This window comes from Haliotis cracherodii, unplaced genomic scaffold (genome assembly GCF_022045235.1).
Source record: "Haliotis cracherodii isolate W230 unplaced genomic scaffold, xgHalCrac1.p SCAF_7, whole genome shotgun sequence".
Classification (NCBI taxonomy): domain Eukaryota; kingdom Metazoa; phylum Mollusca; class Gastropoda; order Lepetellida; family Haliotidae; genus Haliotis; species Haliotis cracherodii.
In genome coordinates this window covers 51850172-51875568 of record NW_027266330.1, presented here as the reverse complement: position 1 = coordinate 51875568, position 25397 = coordinate 51850172, and the positions used below count along the sequence as shown (strand labels likewise).

The following is a 25397-nucleotide window of genomic DNA, read 5'->3' as shown; positions in this document are numbered from 1 at the left end:
GCGCTACAATAGTATTACCCCAGTCAATGGATCAGTGAGCACTCGATTTTCATTCTCAGCTCCCTGGGGAGTATACAACCCAAGCTGCCTGTAAGGCGCTAGAAGGTTAACATACAACTCATTATACCGGGTACCCACTCACTGCTGGGTGAACAGAGGCACATGTCGAACAAAGTCACCTGCCTGAGGAAGCACCACATGTGGTGCCCCTACAGTGAGGGGCAGGACCGAAGCCCTAGAAACTCTCAGGAGTCAAGCTGCTGAACGTGGTCACCCATCCAACTACTCTCCGAGACAGACGTTGCTTAAATTCACCTGATTGTGATCTTTGCGCTGTGCACAGGACCACGCGCCACCACACATATTTCATATTTACAATATCATTTACAAGCAAAGAATGTAAATACATTACGTTTTCCAAAGAGGCATTCCTATGGTTATAGAACAAAATAAAAGTAGAAAGCTAATTACAACAGCCAACCCAATGGTGGTGCAAAACGTATATATATTTTATATACGTATTTGTCATCGGAAGTTATATATATGATCTAATCCCAAAACAGGGTATATCCTCAATCATGTGACATGGGCATAAGCAAATTACACATCTGTGTGAAATTCAAAGATAAGTACTTTATCATTAATCACTTGACAATGACATTTGGTTTCATATTTGTCTTTGTACTCTTCAGATAATATGGGTGTGAGTTCGTCTCCAAGCAACTGAAAATCATATCATGTTTAGATATGTTCCCAACATATTTTTGTAAAAAGCATTGCACGACTTCGTCAACAGCAAACATTCATTCACAAGATGTTCATCTTGTGGATATATATGTCGGGCATACTTGTAAACGGCAATTATTAATGCGTACTATGCTATCAAACTTCAAGGTGACAGTGCATGCCATTCATGGATGATTGATCTTGATATCATGGGTTAGAGACCACATATTCATGCATACATTATCGTTTCCAAATCTTTCTGATAGGAATGACCATATTTTCATGTATTTTCTTCCGGTAAAGAGATATTAACGAATTCCTCCCAACAATAGTTTGGTCAATATTTGGAGACATTTCCTACACTAGACACCAGTTGACACTAACTGAAAATGTTCTTAAATTTATGACATTGTAAATAATGTACCAACTTTGATTGTCTGTATTTATTCCAAGTTATAGCCCCTGGACACAAATAAATCATAGAGTGCATTGTGACCTTCAGTTCTTGCTATCATGGCTGCTGTTGAACCCATGTTGTTTTGTAAGTTGATGTCAACAAGCTTGTTTGCAAAGATATGTTTGACCATATCTTCATGTCCCCCAATACAGGCCATGTGAAGAATGGTGTTACCCTCACTATCCTTTTGCGACACATCACTTCCTTTCTTCAACAGTAAGTCAAGCACTTTGATATGTCCCTCACGGGCTGCAACCATTACTGGTGTCATTCCACGTAGACCTGCACTGTTGATGTCCCCAAGGTTTTTTGAGAGGACATAGTTGTCTGTGTCTAAGTGTCCTCCGTAGCAGACCCAGTGAAGCAGATTTTTGTTATGATCATCTCTTTGTAACATATCGCATCCTCTGTTTACAAGAAACTCTAGAACATTTGTTTGTCCCTTCCATGCAGCCATCATCGATGGAGTCATTCCAGACCAGCCCCTACAGTTGATGTTAATAATATCCTTGGAAAGGATATATCTAACTATTTTCCAATTTCCTCCCGCGCATGCCCAATAAAGGATATTGTCCCTGCCTTCATCAAGTAATTCCAAACTTGCTCCTTTATGCACAAGCAATGAAAATGTATTCATTTGTCCTCCCCATGCGGCCATCATCACCGGTGTCCTACCACGCCTGCCGCTACTGTTGATGTCAACGCAGTTTTCTGAGAGGACCTTCTCTACTATTTCTAAATGTCCACCATAACAAGCCCGATGAAGAATGTTGTCTCCATCGTCGTCTGTCAATGAAAGATCACAACTTATTTGTTCGACAAGAAGATTCACCAATTCACTATGTCCATTTTCGCTTGCAACCATAATAGGTGTCCTCCCAAAAATTCCACGGCTGTTTATGGGTACCCGACTGTCAGACAAGATACCTTTCACTGTGTGCAGGTCTCCGGTCCTACAGGCCTCATGGAGTTCGGTATCTCTTTGCAATGTTTCTGCAAATATGAAATCATTCTTATACGGATATTTCAAATGGTTTAAACTAATACCCATACCACACCTGGAAACAAAAATACCAGCATACTACCCAAATTCCACATGCCCGGCTTGTTACCCGCTAGTCCGTGTCTCACCTCATATTTCCTTCTTTATTCCTTTATTCATTATGGACCATATTTAAGGGCGCTTTTAAAGGAAGTTTTGGCACGCAAAGCTTATGCAAGCAGTTCTTAAAATGTATTTGGCCAGTATAGTTGAACCAACATATTTCTCATATGTTCTGAGGACCACAAAATTATGTTATTGAACTGAGCAAAAAGACCATCAAACTCTAAGTACGTTGCTCACCTGGTGATAAAGTCAAATCAGAATTATAGGACGGATCCTTTGTCGACAAGGATTCTTATTCTTATATACTTAATCGGATCATAGAGACAAAGCTACAATATATATATATATATATATATATATATATATATATATATATATATATATATATATACGATCTCCCGTGTAATACCAAGTTTATGGATCGAATAATTCTGTTATATGACGAAACTAGTTCCAGCAGAACACAAGCACGTGCTTTGATATTAAACAGTGTGTAATATCAGCATATTGTTATTACCCAGTGATATCCTCAACGGGCGAGTAATAAAACACAAAACGGAATAACCCAATAGCTATTGACACACTATGCCGCCATTAAAGAAAAATGAGACATGACTATGAATATTTCTTTTCAATTTGTTTGCCCTGCAAAGACCTAAATCACAAGAAACCTTTGAATATGGAGTTTTGTTTCTAAACCTGTGTAGGGCGGGGCGGGCGTGATTCAACAACTTGAAGGATACTTTAGTAAAACGTTGTATGTTTGCATTCCTTCATTTCGCTCACTCCTGTGAAGCAGAATGGTGTCGTTTTATTGTCATATGACTAATGAAGACATAGTTGTTTGTAGATTACTTTGTGGATTAAAGAATGTAAAGGAAGTTGCTTCTTATTGCAACAAAATGAAGATCTAGATCCGATCTGAAGAATATTTCGAAAGAGTGCAACCTGAACGTTGTAACTATCATCGGCACAAAAGTACCACGATGTATTACATTATAAAAGTACAGCTATAAACTAGCATTGTAATGATGTCATATGTTCCGGTGCAACAGCTCTAGAGGGTTTTTTTTGTTTCATAAACAATGAATATACAAACCACTGCCTGCTCTGAAAAATAAAAGAAACATATATTTAGTCTATGGTTATCCATTCAGTAAAATGTATATTAAAACAACTGACCAGTTAATTACTGTCACCAATAAACATTTATTGTAGGTTGAGTCACACGTTGTCTTTCAACAAGCGGATTGCAAATTCGAAGAAAATACAAGTGTGAGTGAGTGAGTTTTTATTTTACGCCACTTTTAGCAATATTCCAGCAATATCACGGCGGGGGACACCAGAAATGGGCTTCACACATTGTACCCATGTCGGGAATCGAACCCGGGTCTTCAGCGTGACGAGCGAACGCTTTAACCACTAGGCTACCCGACTGCCCTGAAGAAAATACATGGAGTTGCGTTGTAAGAAAACTGACATTTTAGGGAGGTTCTATTTCAGTCAGTAACAAATGCAATAAAATTGCATTTTCATTGCCTCGTATCATGTAAATAACTAATCTTTTTACCTCTGTCTTCTTCGATTTCGCTTTTTGATGTAAATGCTGTAAAGGAAATAGAAATACATTAATGATGATGGGAAATTTCAACACACACACATATCAATACTATTTACAACCCAGCACAAATATCTTTCATTTGGATTTGGAAAATATCTGTTGACAACGAGTTGGCGGTGCACATGTTTTGCAAATCCTGCTATCGACCTGAAATCTACAGGACAGTTCACGAACCGGATTACGATTTCGGTGTGCGATTATGATTGGACTATGCATAGACTCATTAGTCCAGCCAAAATGTAACTCCATAATACCAGCCGGCAAGGGTGGAAACTGGACTTTTATAGTCAGTTAACTCTCTTGCCTCGGGAAGATCTTTGGACAAGAAGTCAATAGGTCAAACTGAGTACAACAGACAAATTTAAGCCATCGTCATGTGTATTGTCATCTATTTACTTGACAATTAGTTGAAGTTGAATCAGTTCCAGAGCTTTGCCTACTTCTGAAAGGGCTGTCCTCAGTAAAACCATACAGGTGACATGTTATCTTCTACAACTGATTGATTTTATAGAAAATCGAACACTCATGACCTTCCCTTAACAAGCAGTTCATGCACGTATTGGGGCGTGGATTGCCCAGAAAGCAAAGGCGTTACGTCCCTTAGGCATGTCAGAATCCTGTAATCATGGCATTCGAATACCAGAGGCATCCTCGGTGTCGGTTAGTGGAGTACACTGTTCTCTGCCCACAATGTCCTGAAACACCTTTGGTCAGTATCTGATGTCATGTCGACGACGAATCTATTACCATATACTTGCATGCGACTTTAATTTCCATTATTGGTAACAGTTTCGTCAAATGACAATCTAAGAATTTATTCTTGCAAATCAGTCAAACAATTTCCTCACCATGGTGTCAATTTCGATTGTCCTGGGTTATGGTCAAGTTTGATAATTCAAATTAATTTCTTTTTTAATGTACATCTACATACAATTTGATTTGCTCAACATTTACACATGTTCGAATACATGATATGATACACAAGCTTACACAATGGCGACAATACAGATCGAAAGTATGATGACCACAGCAGCAATTGAAGGAGCAACATTTGATTCAGAGTCAGTCTTCACTCCATCAGGTTTGGTCCAATTTTCTGTAAAAGAGTACACATATTTTCTCTTATACATTATTTGCATTTTGATGTATGTTGTCACAAATCTCGCTCTGGAAGTTTCAGAGTGAGGGTTTCAATTCTTTTGTAATTGGGTTTAATCATCATTTTAGATACAGTATGTGTATCTATTCTACCATGACAGAAACATTACTCATTGGACCACATAGAACAAAAATACGTTTGGTATTGTAATATACATGTAGACCTTTTTGGCATCATACGACGAACATATATCCCTGACATAATAAAGCATTTCATATCCAAACAATATGATGTGGATAATAAAGAAAAAAACATCATTCAGCAAATACCTTAACATGAAGAAGAAGTTAATTAATCACAAGGTTTACTTAGGTAAGCACATTCCTGCTTATCCTGAGACTCACATGCATGGATAAACAAGAACACAGAAACATGGATTGTGGACATTTATACTGGATGTCTCATTGTGCTACATGTCAAGTAAATAATAATGATGATAATAATAATAATAATAATAATAATAATAATTAAAGCTGCAAGCAGCAATGGCGGGCTCCAAGTAACACTGTGCCCAAACGTCCATGTTCGAATCCTCAAAGGGTTTCCTTGAACCCAATCCGTCAAATGTAGGCACCACTTGCAGGGTATCGTCGCAAGGAAAATGGCGTGTGCCAGGGTGTCCAGGTCTGTTCTAAAACCATTTCCGACCTCGAACATGTTCGAATCCATAAAAGGTTGGCTTGTGCCAACTCTGTCAAAAGATAGTCACCGGAAATCGCCGCTACGAAATTGGCGTGTTCCAGGGGTGTCCCAAATATAAATCAAATATTACCACCAAGCGGTGTTACTTTTAGCATACAACCAACAACAATAAATGAGATGCATATTGCACACTAACTTCATGTAAACTTGCAATAGTTTCTGTGGAGAACCTTACAACATTTCGTTGAAAAAAATGATCAAAATCAAAATTCAATACGGCCGTAACTAAAAAGGAATTCCAAAATCGGCTATTAAAGTTTGCTTTCAGTATGCAACCCAGGACAAAATGAGCTACATATAGTCTCAAAGCTTCATGCAAACTTTCAATAGTTTCTTTTAAGAACCTTACAAGCTATGATCTTAAGAGTAAAATTTCGGTGAAAAAAATGATCAAAATCAAAATCCAATATTGCCGCAACTAAAAAAGATATCGGAAAACGGCTATTCTAATTTGTTGTGTTATGTTTGGAGACAATTATCAAAAAGTTTGAAAGCATTTCATGCAGTGGACTCGGAGTTCTTTGCGTTTAAAGACAGGTACCCAATAAACACTGCGGAAATCTTGAATCCATAATGGCTGCCAAACCACGTGACCAATGACCAAAGTCAAAGAACAAAAAAATGTCAAGCAGCTCAAGCAGCAGATACATGCAAGGTTTCAAAGTAATCGGATAAGCGGTTGCTGAGCAATAGGGCGAAATACATCTTCAAAATATTCTGTTCTTTTAGTTATCTGCCCTTGGCCTTTGGGCCTACGGCCTTGGGTTTTTGGCGGGCACTAGTACCCAAAGGTCCACATACACACACAAAATGTGAACAAAATCGAGCAAGTGGTTATTTTTCTAGCTCTGGTACAAATATCAGCGGAATAATAATAATATTAAATCAAACGCTAACACTGGGACTCTTCAGTCTTTCGGCTTGGTGACTCTTTAAAAAAAACAGGCCGTAACTTCTTTGTCAGTTGGGCTCCAGTCAAACGGATTAGCGTTCTGCGTTCGTCCGGGCCCCAGGTTCCTGTCGCATTGCTGAGATAAAGTGCTAAATCTGTTTCCCACCTCGTTCATATATTCGAATCCTCAAAGGGTTTACCTGTACCAACGCCGTCAAATGTAAGGAACCTCTTGTGAGACATCACCACTACTAAATTGACCTGGGTGTCCCAGGATGTTTTAACCAATTTCCAACTTCGACCATATTCGAATCCTCAAATGGTTTGTTTGTACCAACGCCATCAAATGTAATGAACCGCTTGTGAGACATTGCCACATGTGTCCCAGTGTGTTCTCAACCCATGTTTGACTTCGACCATGTTCGAATCCCCAAATGGTTTGCTTGTACCAACGCCATCAAATGTAAAGAACCTCTTGTGAGACATCACCACTACTAAATTGACCTGGGTGTCCCAGGATGTTTTAACCAATTTCCAACATCGACCATGTTCGAATCCCCAAATGGTTTGTTTGTACCAACGCCATCAAATGTAAGGAACCCTTGCAAGACATCGCCCCATGTGTCCCAGTGTGTTCTTAACCCATGTTTGACTTCGACCATGTTCGAATCCCAAAATGGTTTGGTTGTACCAACGCCATCAAATGTAATAAACCGCTTGTGAGACATCACCACACGTGTCCCAGTGTGTTCTTAACCCATGTTTGACTTCGACCATGTTCGAATCCGCATATAGTTTGCTTGTACCAACTCCGTCAAAAGATAGTCACGGTTTTCAGGACATTACCGCTACCAAATTTACGTGTGCCACAGTTTCCAAGAGTGTACTAACCAATTTCCGACCTCGACCATATCCTAATCCGCAAATGGTTTGCTTTAAACAACGCTGTCAAAAATAAGGTACCGTAGCAATTGGCAATTGAGAAATGAAGAATCAAGTCTGAAGCGAGTCTGACCACCCGATCCGATTAGTCACCTCCTGTGACAAGCATAGTTGCCTCTTGAGACAAGCATCGGTTGAAAAAGGCCAATTCTAACTCTGGTCGTCAAGGGTAGTACACATAATATTGAACAAGGCTGTGGAGAACGCGAGGGTATCTGCAAAGCCAGTGAATGGGGGTTTATAGTAGATTTATGAGGCGCTTCCTTCAGTATTTGTACTCAAGTCTGATTTTTTAACTTAAATCAAATAATACCACACCAAGCAGTGGTGCTTTCAGTATGGAACCCAAGACAAAATGAGCTACATATAGTCTCAAAGCTTCATGCAAACTTTCAATAGTTTCTTTTAAGAACCTTACAAGCTATGATCTTAAGAGTAAAATTTCGGTGAAAAAAATGATCAAAATCAAAATCCAATATTGCCGCAACTAAAAAAGATATCGGAAAACGGCTATGCTAATTTGTTGTGTTCTGTATGGAGACAATTCTCAAAGAGTTTGAAATCATTTCATGCAGTGGATTCAGAGGAGATAGTATTTGAAGACAGGTACCCCAAAAACCCTGTGAAAACCTTGAATCCAATATAGCTGCCAAACCACGTGATCAATGACCAAAGTCAAAGAACAAAAAATATCAAAGAACTGAAGCAGCAGATACATGCAAGGTTTCAAAGTAATCGGACAAGCAGTTGCAGAGCAATAGGGCAAAATACACCTTCAAAAAATTCTTGTTTTTCAGTTATCTGCCCTTGGCCTTTAGGCCTACGGCCTTGGGTTTTTGGCGGGCACTAGTACCCAACGGTCTTCAAACACACACAAAATTTGAACAAAATCGAGCTGGTGGTTATTTTGCTAGGGCGGGTACAAAAATCGGCGGAATAATAAATAATAATAATAATAATAAATAATAATAATAAATCGAACGATTACAATAGGGCTCTACAGCCTTTCGGCTTGGAGCCCTAATAATAATATATCCATATCCATACCTACCAACAAAACTCTCACAAAACTTTCCTCTGTACTTCGCTTTACAACCTCGGGTGCATTGTCCATTCACTTGGTTGCAAATGTTGTCTTTACAGTTCTTGCTACAAGTTTGATCACATTGGTCGCCGTACCATCCTCCCACGCACCCTTCAGAACAACTCCCACTGTCCCTGTCACAGTCTACAAGCTTTCTTCCTTTCTTCCGGGCACATTTCTTTGGGCATAGTTGATCACACAGTCTTCCGAACATCCCTGGCTGGCATTTGCTACGTTCACTCATCACTGTAAGATGGCAAGAAAAGTTATCAGATTATATTAATAACGAGGATGCTTTCAATTTGAACAAATAGCATCTGGTCTGCAATTTCAATAACTACTTTTTATGTAATAACAGTGGATGTAAAAACCTTGCAGCTTGGGTCCTCTACTCCCCGGGGAGTTGAGAATGATATAACTGGAATTGAAACTGATCCGCTGGTCTGGCAACAAATAAAAACCGCATTTGAGCAGATACTAGTATCTCTATACCTGCGGTATATAGTAATAATAATGATAATAATACTGAATTTAATGAGACTGTCTAACACATTGTCAGTGGATGCCCAGCTTTGACACAAACACAGTATCTTAAACGACATGATGGTGTAGCTCGATCATTTTATTACCGTCTTCGCCATGCTTGTGGTTTTGACACAGAGGTCCACCTATGGTACGACCCTGAATATGTAGAGGGCGTCATGGAAAATGATCAATTCAAAATCCTTTGGAATAGGCCCATTTACAGTCTCAGACATATCCAAGCCAACAAACCCGATCTTGTCCTTTTCGATAAATCCAATGAAATCATTTATTCCATTGAATTTTCTGTCCCTTTTGACACTAATGTGATTGACAAGATTGAGAAAGAAAACATAGCAAATATGCGGACCTCGCTTTCGAAATGTCACGCTTGTATCCCAAGTACCAAGTTGCCCGACTCCCCCTTGTTCTCAGTGCCTTAGGTTTGGTACCTCCCAATTTGTTGGCTGACATTGGGAGAGTACCCGGGTTTGCTACCAGGAATACAGCCCTTCTGACAATCTGGGTAATGCAGAAGGCTGCAGTGTTGGGGAGTCTTCACATTCTCCGGAAAGTTCTGGGTGGGTTTGACAAGGCGGTGCTTCCTGGGAGAAGTCCCATTTGCTGTCTTGGCTGCATGTAGAAGGGGGAAAGGGCCCTGAACTGATGATGAGCCTTACCAGTATGACTATGCCAGGATCACCCAAACCCTCTTTGCTGCATTTTTTATTTTGATCTGTAAATACTACTGCTACTACTACTACTACTACTACTACTAATAATAATAATAATCGCATGACCGTCCTGCTCGTTCAAGATTGTTGCTTTGTTGCAGAACAGGGCTCTTTGGTTACTCATGAAGACCGCTTCTGTGGTCTGATGGTAGAGCGTCCGTCTGGAGCTGATTCTGTCCCCAGCCACGTCATACCGAAAGACGTTAAAAGATGGTACTTGTTGTTACCCTGTCTGGCGCTTGGCATTAAGGGGTTTTAAAACAAGGAATAGCCGGCTTGGAGTCAGGATACTGTATCTGAATGGATTATTCATGTTAAACTGCGGCATGGTATCTCAGTGGGCTCTCACTATAAAAGCGCGGAATCATTCCAGACTAGTACAAGCAGCCGCACACACACACACACACACACACACACACACACACACACACACGCACGCACACACGCGTATCTTCCTCTCCAATTAACCAGGGTGCTACAAAGGCTATTTCAAAACCGTTGAACCAAGCAATATGGTTTACTTGCAAATCGTTAGGGAAGACTAGTTTCAAAGGCTGACGTTTCTCAATATTCAAAGTGTTCAAAGAGAGTGACATCGGTTCAGGCTTTGAATAATGCAGGTTTTGAACCTAGACAGATCATGTATATGTCGGGTCACCAAAATGATGTCCATGCGGGAGTATAACAGCGAATGCTCATTTTATCAAAAGATATCACTTAGTTCTTCACTGTCGTGTACTGCATCTGGAAATCCAGCTCCGGCTCAAATGGTAATTCTCCTCAGCAGCTCATCTAACCTAAGGATGATACACAAACGTTCCAGGAATGTTCACATTGTTCCATGTTCAGCATCAACCGCCCTTGGATTCCTTTCCAACTCCAACTTCACTGGGTGCAACTTCCATTTCAAGTAAATGATATTGCAGCAACCGCCATGTTAAACACAGGGACGTAAGGCCAAATGAAGTTAATCAATAATTTACGTTTAGTGTTAAAATAGATTGTTTTGTTATGATTAGATGATCATGTGCATGCTCGGCGAACACGTGGACAAATGGACTTGCCAGACGCCAATGGTGTATTGAGCTTAGACTCCAGGTGAATCGCCGATGGTCTCGCGATCTCGTATGTTTTCACGCTGGGCAAGACGCACTCACATTTTCATTGAAGGATTGATTTGTCATTGTGTGATCATTCACGATGGCTTGATCACGTTGTTGATCAAGTCATCTCAAACGTTTCTCTACACACTCCGCAGGAAACCTCTTCTTCTTGTATTCATCGACAAGATTGGCCTACCTATCGGTTCCAGTTTGTGTCCAGAATATGAAATTAGCTCCGCCTTTGATCTGGTGAGCATTCTTCCTCCAAGTGATTTGTGACGTTCCTTTCAAATTAATTTCTTCTTTGTTCATTTTGATCAGGATTCCAGGATTCCAGAAATTTGCTTTTTTCTGTTTCTCCTGCCAACTCTTTTAGCTGTGATACACTTGTTTCTGCAGAGCTACATATATATATATCGCCTTGTCTAATGTTAAATCTGATCAACGCAACAGTCTTGACTTAACTTGATCACTGACGATTCCACAAACAATGTGATCTTTAATCAAAGAGTCACTCAAATTGCTATATTCACAAGGCTTTGCCTTATTTCTGAGATTAGCAACGTAACTGTCAATAGATTCATTCATCACCATCACCATCTGTCCATCTGAAAGTGTTGTAAATCTCTAAAGCAGTTCCAAGCACGTGAATTTGGCTGCACTCCTTCATCCTTCTGAACAATATCGCTTGCTAACAAAACAAATCCTAAATAGCTGCTCAAATCTTCTCCAGATTTCTGCCAAATTGCCCTTCAAACTCAATCCAGGAGTAGGGCTACGTTTTCCTTTTCAGGTTTTCTTCTGACACATTTTGTAAGGCAACAATGACCAAGACGGTTCTCCAGCAAAGACACTTTAATATGTCTGACTCAAAACATATGCATTGCTACTGTGGAACATTCGATTCAACCTGAAATGCACAACTTACAATCTCGTTATGTCAACCTGCATAAGCACTTTATGACAGTAGTTTGCGCCCTTACAATACACCACCTACATGTATATTGCCATGTTACACGCAGTCCTTCCTTTTCCTATACATCCATTTTCATCACTCGATACACTTTGTATTTCTGCAATCCTCTGTTATTGGCGAATATCTCTGCTTTATGAGGAAAGTATCTGAGACAATACAGGCATTAATAGTTAAAAATAGGCAATAAACCACAGATGATACATGGAGCTATTTTATTTCTTAAATAGACACCGGTTGTTGTCAAACCTAACGCTCTTTACCATAGCCGTCAAGTATATCTTCATGCAATAGTAAAGTGAAGATGGCAGGTTACCTCGTTCACGTAATAGTTTACAATGTTGGGGACGAATAAGACATCCCTATATTGTTTCTCTGATAAAAGGACTGACCTTTCTCTCTCGATTTTGCATGTAACAACTTAAACATACTACTGGTCACAACACAAGAGGACTAGTTTATATATATGTTCAGAATGAAGTGAACATTAGGAAGGTGATGTGTATGTTTTAAAAATATAACTAAACACTAACTACACGTTCAATTGCAATGTACAATGGAACAGGCCATACTGACAATTACAATAATCCACGAATAAAATGACAATTCATACCGATGCGGAAACATTACACATTACATCTGACACAATGACACGCCATACGAGCGTGGTACAGTCAGCAAAGCTGTTGAAATAACTACAACAGATGTCACTCGTTCAATAAATATAAGCGCGCAAAGAATAATTTTCTATTCTTGTTACCATTTTGAATCTTTTTTATCATGATCATGGTGTTTACAGCCTTGTTTTTATCTACACTGTTGCTGTAATGAACCGAGACCCTTCAGTAAACATAAATATAATAATATTTGTCGAATAAATCTCTCGCCATACACTTTAAAAAATTACCGAATAGGTTGACCCAAATGTCGCTGCATATACGCCAGACAGAGGAATGTTATCCGACGTGTATGTCTGTTGAAATGAATACTCACATGTTTTAACAGTCGTTGATACACGGACAGTGAAACATGGGTATCTTTTCTGTTTCGTTTTCCTCGTCAACAAACCAATTGTTTATTGAAAAGCGAAACTGCCTGAATTAGCTTACATATCCGTTTCAGTGTTCCATTGTTTACAGTGACAATCGTCCTTGATTGAATACATACGTGTGAGATAACAGTACTTACCGTCGATATGCCGACTGTATCAAGCCAGTGTTACGATCGGAGAATATCTGTACACAGTTAACAGTGTTGCGCCTAGGTGATGAATATGTTGGCCATCTTCGACAGTACATCAGGTCAACGTAACCTATACGAACAGTAGGGCACGTTCTTCAGCTACAATTGTACACAACACTGTATATGCCTGTGAATGCTCCAGTTAAGCAGCCAACTGCGACTTTAACGGGTGTTATTGATTTGTTAGGTAAACCCGCTTTTCTAGCTCGTCTGGACGTGGTCATGGTATAAATAGTTTCGTTCCATGTGTTTGCACAAATACAATCGTAGGCATGTCGCTACATGGCAACGATGTTAGACCCAGGATAGTGTTGAGGGAGAGCATGCCTTGATTACGACGAGGCATCGAAGTTGTATGGTGCTTCGACTGCGAGTATCCTACAGGTCATACCAGCGGAAATATGTTTTTGTATTCAATGTCATTGTTAATTGTACGAGTGCGTAGCAAGCGTTACACTCAGCAATATGTATCATCAATGCATACCTCATGGATGAATGAAGGTATAAAGAGAGACGCGTTATTAAATCCTGTTATATAAAACATGTAACATAATATTACTATGTTCAGGTTATCAATACATACATAACAAAGTGCTACTAACCCAAGATATAATATGAAATCAGTGTTGGATGTAGAGTGGGACAGAAGAGGAAACATTCCTCTGATTCAGTTTTGGGGTGTACCACGTATGTGGATATATTAATTATAATGACGTCTACCACTTTGGTGAAACTCACGAGGTCGGATATGGTGCTGACGGACCAACATTCCTAACCAGGTTGAATCTGGGATTCGAACCGCCGAACCCTATTATTTGGGCACGCCACAAGAACGCATCTCTGCACAGCGAATTGGTAGCGATTTTGCTAGCTGTACCCCTCGGACGACAATAGTATTCAACACGTGTACAACTAAATAAAGGACATTTAGGGTTAAGGTATGATAGTCGTATTTATCAGAATTGTCAATTATCCAGTGTCAAAGCAGCCATTATTGTGTTTCTCATCCCAAAATATTGAACATATTACACCAGTCATCAAGAGCTTACACAGATTACCTGTGGAGTTCAGAATCAGATTCAACATCCTCTGCCTGACGTGTAATGCCGGTACGCCACAGTAACTAAGATCGGTGCTTACAATCCGACACTCAGATCGCCAAAGGAAAAACATCTTGATTGTACCGAAAACGAACACTGTCAAATATGGTGAGCGTCAATTCTTCTATCAGGCAACTGTAGAGTGGAACAAACTGCCTCGCCACATAAAGATGTCTTCCTCCCTGCAATCGCCATATAAAATTGATGATGATGATGATGATGATGATGATGATGATGATGATGATTATTATTATTATTATTATTATTATTATTATTATCACATTATTATTGTCACATTATTATTATTATTATGGCACAGTCAGACTGGTTTGGCTCATCATCAGTTCATGGCCCTTGTCCCCTCTACACGCAGCCGAGACAGCGAATGGGACTTCTCCCAGGAAGCACCGCCTAGTCAAACCCACCTAGACCTTTTCGGAGAATGTGAAGACTCCCCCACACTGCAGCCTTCTGCATTACCCAGATTGTCAGAAGGGCTGTATTCCTGGTAGCCAAACCGGGTACTCTCCCAATGTCAGTCGACAGATTGGAAGGTACCAAACCTAAGGCACAGAGAGCAATGGGGTGTCGGACATTTTCTATGTTTTTCCTGAATCTTGTCAATCACATTACTGTAAAAATTCAATGATTTCATTGGATTTATCAAAAAGGACAAGATCAGGTTTGTTGGCTTGGATATGTCTGAGGCTGTATACGAGCATATTCCAAAGGATTTTGTATTGATCATTTTCCATGACGCCCTCAACATATTCAGGATCGTACCATGGACAGACCTCTGTGTCAAAAACACAAGCATGGCGAAGACGGTAATAAGCGAGCTACACCATCATGTCGATTAAGATGCTGTGTTTGTGCCAAAGTTGGGCATCCACTGACAATCTGTTGGACAGTCTCATTAAATTCATTACATAATGTACATTTCATATTTACATTTTGATGCAAAATCACATATTGACGGTTTCGGGTTGGAAGTGACTGGTCCTGAGCAGGAAACAGAAAGCCTTCTGTTTCACTTTTCATGCCAGACGACTTCATCCAAGCGAAGGACTCTGTAGGATTGCTGATCAACACACTGCACATGAACTCGATGCAATGGTCGTTCAGAAAGTCTCTCCTTGAAAAAGTCTGGGCCGATTTGATATGGCAGTTTGCTTGGCTGACACATTCTTTTCTGTAGCGTCTTTTCTGTACAGTTGAGAACCATCAACAAAATCAACACTGACATTGAGATTATGTCTTACATCCTTAAAGACAACTCGTTCAAGTAAACTGTGGAATGCCTTGGTTTCATCATGAGTCTTGACATGCTTATCAAGAGGATCATCAGACACATAAATCTGTGCAAATGTGCACAATACAATTGTATCATGAAGAGCCTCCATGTTTATCAAAAACGCCCTCCCATTATGATTGTTACATATAAGCGATTGAGGGAAGAGCGAGGGTGGTGGGATATATTGTCTGACATTATTCTTCTTGTGAGGGTGTCAAGGCCCTGATTTTTTTTGTTCCGTCTAATCAGCAACACCTAATGAATGCAAAAGGACGGGTACAGCATAAGAACTTGTGGCTTTGACATTATTGCAAGTGTTCAGCTCTGAACTCCTTATTTTTTAAAGTCTACATTTGTACTCTGCCCGAAGTTTTTCCTTGACAGGGGCATTCTGGAGTTGGTCCCTAGCCTGCATTCCCAATACGTATAGGCCTGACCTTCCACGAGATGGTCAACAAATCCTCCTCCAAGTAAACTAACTGATCCTCCCTCTTCTACCTTGCCACGTTTCAGGTGAATATTATTATTATCATCATTATTATTATTGTTATTTTTATTTGTATTATATTAAGATAAATATCCAGGGCCCATTTTCAACCACAGCTTCGTTTCGTTTTCTACCGCCTGAGCACACAATTTCTACGATTGGACGGATATTTGTTTACGTTGTGCCGTACGAAACGGGCTCAAAATGAGGATATTGTGACGAATTGATGTATTTTCCCAAAATAATACAATGTGTACTGTGGGAGGATTTATCTGTTTTCCTTCTGCGAGTGACCATAAAGAAATATCGTCACAAATACAACCACTCTCTTGACCAAAGACGGCATATTAGAACAACTGAAATTACCGATTTGTTATTGTCACAATATGTAAACAGTGAATTGGATTTCCAGACACCAGACCTGAGTTTGAAAAGGACGAATGAACAACAAATAAGAACAGCAGTTTTCAAATTTCGTGTATTTACAGATGTAATATTCCTAATGTTGACATTGGCATACATGAATATGTAGCTGTACCACGATTTGCATACCAAGGATAATCTGATCAGAAATATAATATTTCCCCCACACATGATACTCATCTAGCTGTAGAGTAATAGTACATTATACATGAACGATATACATGCATATATGCATATAGATGGAAATAAACAGAAATATCGTCAGTTTAATGAAAGAGTGCATGCCATGCCTCTAATTTAATGTGTTCTGTGCCTGATACAGATATTAAGGCCGTGTGTGTTTCTGTATCACAAATAGCATATGTTTGGAATTTAAAATGTATGATAATGAATTTCGTGTTTGGTATACCTATACCCAATGAGGTTTCTTTAGAATTCGCGTATGTATACAATGTTAAAGTGACGCGCCCCATGTTTGTCTGCATAAACATTCACACATAGAGGAAACCTCTATCTGAATAACTGAACATCAGACAATAAGTTATTGGTCAAACTGTATGAAGCTTAGTGACCTCATTTGTACATTTATCGGATCGTGATACCAAGTGGATCAGTTATCGCATCGATAACCCTGCCCATTTTATAAAAAAAATAGTTTTCAGCACATAACTGACAAAAGTTTCAATATCATCCACACGGGTAGGACGATCGTGTATAATAACATTCCAACATTTGCACAAGTGTATTTGAGCAATTATCGAATGGACCGCCACCGTGGTCTAGTGGTAGACAGTCCGCCCGGAGATCGGACGGTCCGGGGTTCGATCTCCGACTGCGTCATACCAAAAGACGTTAAAAGATTGTACTTGTTGTTACCCTGTCTAGCGCTCGGCATTAAAGGGCTAAAACAAGGACTGGTGGGCTCGGAGTCAGTATACTGTGTCTGAGTGGGGTATTCATGTTAAACTGCGGCATGGTATCTCAGTGAGCTAGCACTATAAATCAGCATCAGTCCGGACTAGTACAAGCAGCCACATACACACACACACACGTACATGCACGTCGCTATATAAGTGCAATAATCTTGGACGCGACGTTAAACCCCATTTCACCTCACCACCATATCGAAGCCGATTGGTCATGACGTCATTCATGATGTCATACATTGATTACATTCCGTCATCTGAACAATAGTCAGTCTTCAGTGACGTTTCTCTGTAGGGGTTACATTTCATTTGACTTTTCTTCATTTTCACTCTTATCATTACAATAAGTAATGTTTTTCATACTTTGAAGGTTACACTGTTTCTTTCATGCTGATTGGCTGAATGGGTAGTCACGTGATCTGATATCTGGAGTTCACACACCTGTGAACGGACGAAAAAAGTTCACACGATGTGAACAATTTTTTGGTTAAATTGATCGTGTGAACTACTTTCCGGGTTTTCCCCGAATTCTCGATCGGTGTTTAGGATCAACTCGTTTTTCTATTTTCTTTTAATTTCTGCATTTATCAGCAATATCATTAATTTAGTATTTTTGCCTGGTCTTGTAACATTTCATCTGACTTAAAAATAAATAAATGATTTGGTTCTGGTGTTTGATGTCGTCTAGCTGCTACATGAAATAAAATGGATTGTCCTTACGGTGATTTGGATATGGAATGGCTATCTTTCAATACTAATAACGCAAGTAAAGAAAATTAATTCTGTTAAATTACTGAGGTGAACGAAATTGATTTATTGAGCGATATTGACTTTGGTGCCTTGTTTTCGGAAATGACAGGAATCTAGCACCAATGTAAACAATATCGTACCCTGCTCAGATGTGGCCTCTGACACACAGCAAACGCGACTGCTCCTGATCAATACCAAACTAAAACCCGATTCAGTATCGTATCGGAAAAAAAATCTAAGATTTTGAGAAACCATAAAACATAAACATAAATGTTAATAAACAACAACAAACAAAAACAAAAACAAACGTGCGTACCTGTTTTACCGATTGGTCATCGGAGACGAGAAAATATATCCGTAGACGAAATAAGAAATCTACTACACCGGTTTCTGAGTTGGCCGACCTTCTCCGTGCATTCTAGGCCGAGAGGCGGCGGCACGGAGGAGTGACGGGGCACATAAATAAGGCTTATCATGTTTATATTTTTGTTCACCTTCTTGTAACCTATTTTTAAGATTTAATTTATCCCAAACATTGTTTGTAAATTTGATTAGAGAATGAAATTATGTTGACATATTTCTAGATTATGTTGTATATATTCAAAGAACTATTTTTCCTTGCTTAACTGAGTATGAGTGGGGAAACGTATGTGAGCGAGAGCCGGTAAATACCGACAAAATAACATTGTTGCAATGTTCTTCGGCGGAACCAGAGGATTTCAAATTTAAGCAAACATTGTTACGATATTATTCGGCGAGACCAGTAAACTACAAAGAATGAAGTTATAAGAATTGAACATCAGTTTGGATGGGTTCATTGAAGCGTGAACGATTTAAAAGCGCTGGTTAAACTGTGTGAACCTCCGAGCTAGCGAACAACTTGCTCGTAACTCTTAATGCTGGATTATCTGTTCCACGTGAATAAATGCTCCTTCGCTAAAGGTTTGGCATTAACACCATTCATCTCTCGGGACAGATATTCCGTAATTCCTCGGCGCTCTTTGGTCAGTCTCTAATTATGTTTCCTCCAGGGTAGAATAGGTCTTCAACAACCCTTGCTTACCGTAAAAGGCGACTATGCTGGTCGAAAGAGGCGACTAACGGGATCGGTTGGTCAGGCTCGCTGACTTGGTTGAAGCATGTCATCAATCCCAATTGCGTGGATCGATGCTCATGATGTCAATATTTGGATTGTCTGGCCCAGACTCGGTTATTTACAGACTGCCGTCATATAGCTGGAATATTGCTGAGTGCGGCGTAAAACAACAAACCAAAATTATATTTCCTCAAACTGCGTTCCTTGTTGGGAGAAGTTAGCTTCTGTTGTGTCAGAGGTTGTAATGACATAACGACATCCTGCTCTGATACATTACTCATCAGTAGGACCAATATTGATGTTATCACATTCCGATATTGACTGTCTGTGTACTTGGGCTACATTCCACAACTGGAGATATGTATCTATCATCCATATTAGGGCAGTTCGAAATTTGATTTGCATGCTCTAAATGTGAATACGATTGCAAATCTAGAGATGACTCTTCTATGGATGCCACATTTCTGATTTCACGATCATTCATATCATCAAAATGATCAGCCAAAACCAGCATGTTAGGAACCTGCTCTTCAAGACTGTTTGTCTGGTTTGGCTGACACTCTGTGGCCATGTCAGTATCTCGTATTTCCCAATATGTGTGTGACTGGTAATCCGAATTATATGGCAACACCTGATGTTCCCTGCAATAACAGAAACTATCTATAATGCTACATTTATCAGTCAAACAATCAATTCGACAGTAACGGAAAATATCTACTAGCTACATTTATCAGTCAAACAATCAGTTCGACAGTAACAGAAACGATCTATAATGCTATATTTATCAGTCAAACAATCAAGTCGACAGTAACAGAAGCTATCTGTAATTCTACATTCATCAGTCAAACAATCAAGTCGACAGTAACAGAAACTATCTATAATGCGACATTCACCAGTCAAATAATCAAGTTGACAGTAACAGAAACTATTTATAAAGCTACATTCATCAGTCAAACAATCATTTCGACAGTAACAGAAACTATGTATAATGGTACATCCATCAGTCAAACAATCAGTTCAACAGTAACATAAACTATCTGTAATGCTACATTCATGAGTCAAACAATCAGTTCAACAGTAACAGAACCTATCTATAATGTCTAACATTCTACACACATGATATGAATTCTTCATAATGGATGTTTATTATGATGTATGATGTATGATGGAATCTGTTTCAGCAGAGATTTCTTACCTTTATGAAAATGTTTTTCTCGCTTTTATTTTCAGAATCTGTGAGGTGTAAGTATATACTCTCAAACTTTCATTTCAATCCTCCATGCGTATACATGTAAACGTATTCATTTCAAAATCAGCTCTACATTTACATGTGTATATGGCAGCCTCCGTGGTCTAGTGGTAGAGCGTCCGCCCGGAGAGCGGAAGCTCCGGGGTTCGATACCCGGCCGCGTCAAGCCAAAAGATGTTCAAAGATGGTATTTGTTGTTACCCAGTCTGACGCTTGGCATAATGGAGCTAAAGGACTGTTCAGATTGGAGTCAGTGTACTGTATCTGAGTGGAGGTTAACTGCGGCATGTGAGCTAGCACTATAAATCGGCATTAGTCCAGATTAGTACAAGCAGCCACACACAGATGTGCATGCACATCGCTATATAAGTGCAATAATCTTGGACGCGACGTCAAACCAAATTTCACCTCACTTCACATGTGCATATAAATGGTCAGGTTTCGATCATATCCCTCAAAACAATAACGCATGTTAAAAAAAATAAATTATGAGCTCTCTCAAACAGGTCCTGACCACAATGGATGGGTTTGAGTCATTCATGACATATATCCCCAGGATTCGGGATTTTTGAATATGTTTCCGGATTGAGAAATACGTCCTTATTAATATATATTGCATGTTTATGATGGAAAAGGGAGTCATTGTATTTTGTTTGGAAAGCTCTGATTGACCAATAACACAAGAATATTCTAAAACACCATGGTATTATACCAGACTACGATTGTCATATAGACATAGGTGTACTCACCTTGCCAAACGTTTGCGATAACAGATGATCACATTTGTCATGGAAATGCCAACTGCACATAGCAAAAGCATTGTTGCGATCCCTATTGTGATACGATGGTTATTCTTCTCAGTCGGCGTTTCTGAAAAGTAGAAACAGACAGATTGACTCTTTGACTTACGGCGTTGGTTAATGTCTTCCCTTGACAACAAACTGTCCTATTTTCACTCGTTGTTACAATACGATCAGTAGTGGTAAACATGACAAGCATGTGAAACGTGTTTTACAGTTTGATTTTATGGAAAATCACCACATAATCAAAATAAGCTATTGCTATTTCGTGAAGGTTGCCACAAATGGGGCAGGACATGCTCAGCTTTTCGCCTGGTATCATCGTACCTGTCAGCACCGTACAATGGTCTCTGCTTTCAGCAGCTGTAACATCTTTCTTATGATTATGGAACTGGTTTTGCCGCTTTTATTTATTTAAATACAAAAGAGTTCAAAGAGAGCAGTTTACCTGTGTGACAGTTCCTCTCTGTCATGCAGTGATCAATGGGACAGTCGTGTGTACATGGAGGATCACACCCTGTGACAGTTATGTTGCATCCTCTGATACATGTGCTAGTCTTCTGATCACAAACACCACCAAGACATGCATCACAAGACACGTTACAAAATAAGTCATAAAAATTATTCGTACAGCCTTGTGCACATGACCCGTTTTCTGCATAACAACTGCCATTGAAGCAGTTACCAGAGCATGTGCAGTCGCGCCCGAAATAACCAGGTACACATCCATGCACACAGTCCCCGAATGATGTGCATGACATATTGATACAGTTAGAATTACACTCAGATGAACAGTTGGTACCATACCAGCCATCATCACAACCTTGACTGCAATCTCCAGTCTTCTTGTGACATTCGCGTTCGTCATATTTTGATGTATTATTGACATGTTTGCAATGTCTGCTGCATATCTTATCACACCAATATCCATAAAACCCAGGTTTACATTCTTGTTCACATCCAGCTCCACACGATCCCAAACAGTGAACACACGAACGCTCACACTGTGAACCAATATACGGTGGATGACACTCGTCACAGGCTCCTGTTGTCTTATTGCATGTCTTGCATCTACTGGAACAATTCCTACAGGCTGAGCCAAAGAAAGAGTCAACGCATCCGGATACACAGGATGAACCAATTTGGCAAAACTCTCCAAGACATCCGTTTTGACATTTTGTACAATTTACTCCAGGATTGTAACATTGTGTTTTGCATTTAGTGCCTTGAAAACCTTGCACGCACCCTTCAGTGCAGTTCTCAATGCCATCGCCCGTAGACACACAGGCATTATTTTTGCAACCATTGCTGCATTTCGAACTGCAGGTCCTGTCAAAATATCCTTTAGAACACGCCGTGAGGCATTCCCCTGTCGTGATGTCACAATCCATACAGTGTTGGCCATCTCCACAGTGTGAGGCTTCAAAATAATGTTGACATGATGAAAAAAACAAAGCAATCTTAACTGAACCTAACCCAAAGAAATTTATTAATCCGTGGATGTTTAAGGCCGTACGTGAGTACGTATCCATGATAGACTAAGTCATTTAGATATATTATATAGAAATGCCATGTGTTACAGTATGCTCTGAAAATATTAACCGTGACCTATCCCTGCAAGGGGTGCAGCCAAAGGGTAGTCTATGGTCAGTATACCCAGTCAAACATTAAGGAATTACGGATTATATGACCTGAATGAAATACGTGTGTTACATCCGAGCACTGGCTGGGTACTTTCAACTTTTCTTTCAGAGGAGACAGATCATAGTTAATTGTTTGAAGAAAAATGTAGGTGTCCTTATCTCATGATATCAGCTCAATTACTATATTGTTGAAGCGAGGTCATAAAATATATCGTAAGTGACGTCATGCATGACGTCATCTTCATTTATTTGAGACAATGTGTTCACATGGCATCCCGTTGGCATCTTCGCAAACAATGAAATTAATAGAACGATTGGAACAAACTAGCCAATCGGGATGAGCAAAATTTGTAAATAATAAAAACTATTGGGTAATAAAAAAAAAGTGCTCATTAAGTTTTCAACACGAAGAATGTGCACAGAAGTGCAAAACGTACGTTATAAAATGTTCGTTTGCCTGTTAGGTCGGATTAGACAAAAGGGTTCCGTATGAGTGAATGTTTATAAATACATATCTAAAACAACGTACCTTGTGTTGTAAATATCAAATATGCAAGAGTCAGAACTATTACCCAAGCAGTCATCTCTCGCCTGAAAACACAAAGAAAACACAAATTAAAATGCAACATGGTCCGCACTTTAATGTACAGAATCGAGTATAGAATACTTTTAGAGACAACTTACGTTTGTTTGAGGAAGATTATACATGTCATCATGGTGCGAGAGCTGGCCCAGGTACCCCGAGTGTTTGTGTTGTACAATGGTATTACAAATGACACTAACTTCCCTGTCACATGCATTCATATGGGAGGTTGTGTTTTTATTTCCCTTTAACAAGCAGTTTAATCTTTGAAATGTAAGTGATAAAGTTACAAGGTCACAATGACCATGGAATAATTATATAAAGTTATTTTATTACTTTTAGAAGGGCCAAATATAATCGACTGGATATTACCGAACTTACACAAATGAAAGAAACGTCTCATATGGGAAGGGGAATGTAATACAAACAGTGTAAAAATCCTTTGACAATATAACAGCCAAATGAAGTTGGGATCTACATCATTTCAGGTTTTATCATCCTAATGATTTTGGTTCTTGACAACTGAAACAGTCGACACGTCACGAAATACTTTAGTAAATGCGTTACTAATATATTTTAAATGTCTTACTTCCCGTCAATTATCTCGATCAAAATGTTTCCGGATTCCATAATGTACATTTCTTATTTACATTTTGATGCAAATCGCACATTGACGGTTTAGAGTGGGAAGTGACTGGTCCAGGGCAGTTTCTGTTTCACAAACTGCACATAAACACGATGCAGTGGTCATTATCATTATGTATACATATCATTATTAGTGTTGTTGTTGTTGTTGTTGTTGTTGTTGTTGTTGTTGTTAGTGTCAGGTTCATACAACGCATTTGTAAAAGCACATTATGTGACAGTATGAAAGTTTCATCATTTAGATATTGTATGACTAATCTAAGTAAAATACTAACCTTCGTATATGTGTAGTCTAACACATCTCTTTTGTCATCTTACTAGGGATTGATATTAATACGTTGTTGTTTTTATAAAAAAAATCTATGCATCTAATTTTTTTTAAATGGCAATACATGCAGGAACATAATCCTTTCTCTGCAACGGCTGAAGATATGGAGTAAATCCTACCATCTAATTTCCAGTTTTCTGGCTTCTCTCAGTTTTTGAGCCGGACGGGTAGATTGGTGGTTAAAGCGTTCGCTCGTCACGCCGAAGACCCTGGTTCTATTCCCGACATGAGTACAATGTGTGAAGCCCATTTCTGGCGTCCCCCGCCGTGATATTGCTGGAATATTGCTAAAAGCGGCGTACAATCTAACTAACTCACACTAACTCACTTAGTTGTTGATATATTAAAACGTAAGAATTTGTCCGGGGAGACGCTCTATCTACTGCACCACAGAGACGGTAAACAACTTTTAGCTATAATGTGAATCTTAAATTAAGCATGAAGCAACGATCACTCCAAATATATAGCGTCACCACCTTGTAATGCATCCACGAAGCAGAAAATGCAATCGACTGCCAAACCAAAACAAAAAGAAGAAAATCCTATAATATTTCGAAGTACACAATGAACAATAAAGCTTAGGTCAAGAGAGGACTAAACAAGTGTGAATGCTTGATGACACATTCAAGTCAACAAGGAAGTTGTCAACTCAGACTCGACTACGGGTTGGGAGGGGTTTCTTATACACTAGCTGACTAAGTTGCAACTTTTTTACTGGGTAACATGATCGTAGTAGGCGAGTTGAAAACGTCGCTTTCAAGATAATTGCGCTTATCTTTGAGGTAAACGATATATCCCTTACTTTGAA

At 39.4% G+C, this 25397-nt stretch overlaps 1 protein-coding gene across 1 annotated transcript; it reads right to left on the bottom strand.

Annotated features, from left to right (window-relative positions):
• Positions 1–1169: 1169 nt before the first annotated feature.
• LOC139448444 (putative ankyrin repeat protein RF_0381) lies at positions 1170–12972 on the bottom strand. The gene is made up of 6 exons (XM_071229993.1): positions 12931–12972; positions 8659–8937; positions 4903–5008; positions 3862–3897; positions 3391–3401; positions 1170–2176 (listed from the first exon to the last, which is right to left on the bottom strand). The coding sequence occupies exons 2-6, from the start codon at positions 8933–8935 to the stop codon at positions 1170–1172; spliced, it is 1437 nt and encodes a 478-aa protein (XP_071086094.1). The 5' UTR covers positions 8936–8937; positions 12931–12972.
• Between the last annotated feature and the right edge of the window lie 12425 nt (positions 12973–25397).

Excerpts from the sequence above, each read along its gene's own strand:
- LOC139448444 (XM_071229993.1), bottom strand. The coding sequence starts at position 8,935 with ATGAGTGAACGTAGCAAATGCCAGCCAGGGATGTTCGGAAGACTGTGT. Across the intron at positions 5,009-8,658 it reads GTTTTGTGAGAGTTTTGTTG|AAAATTGGACCAAACCTGAT; the intron begins GTAGGTATGGAT and ends ACTCTTTTACAG. Across the intron at positions 3,898-4,902 it reads ATCTGTATTGTCGCCATTGT|CATTTACATCAAAAAGCGAA; the intron begins GTAAGCTTGTGT and ends TTTCCTTTACAG.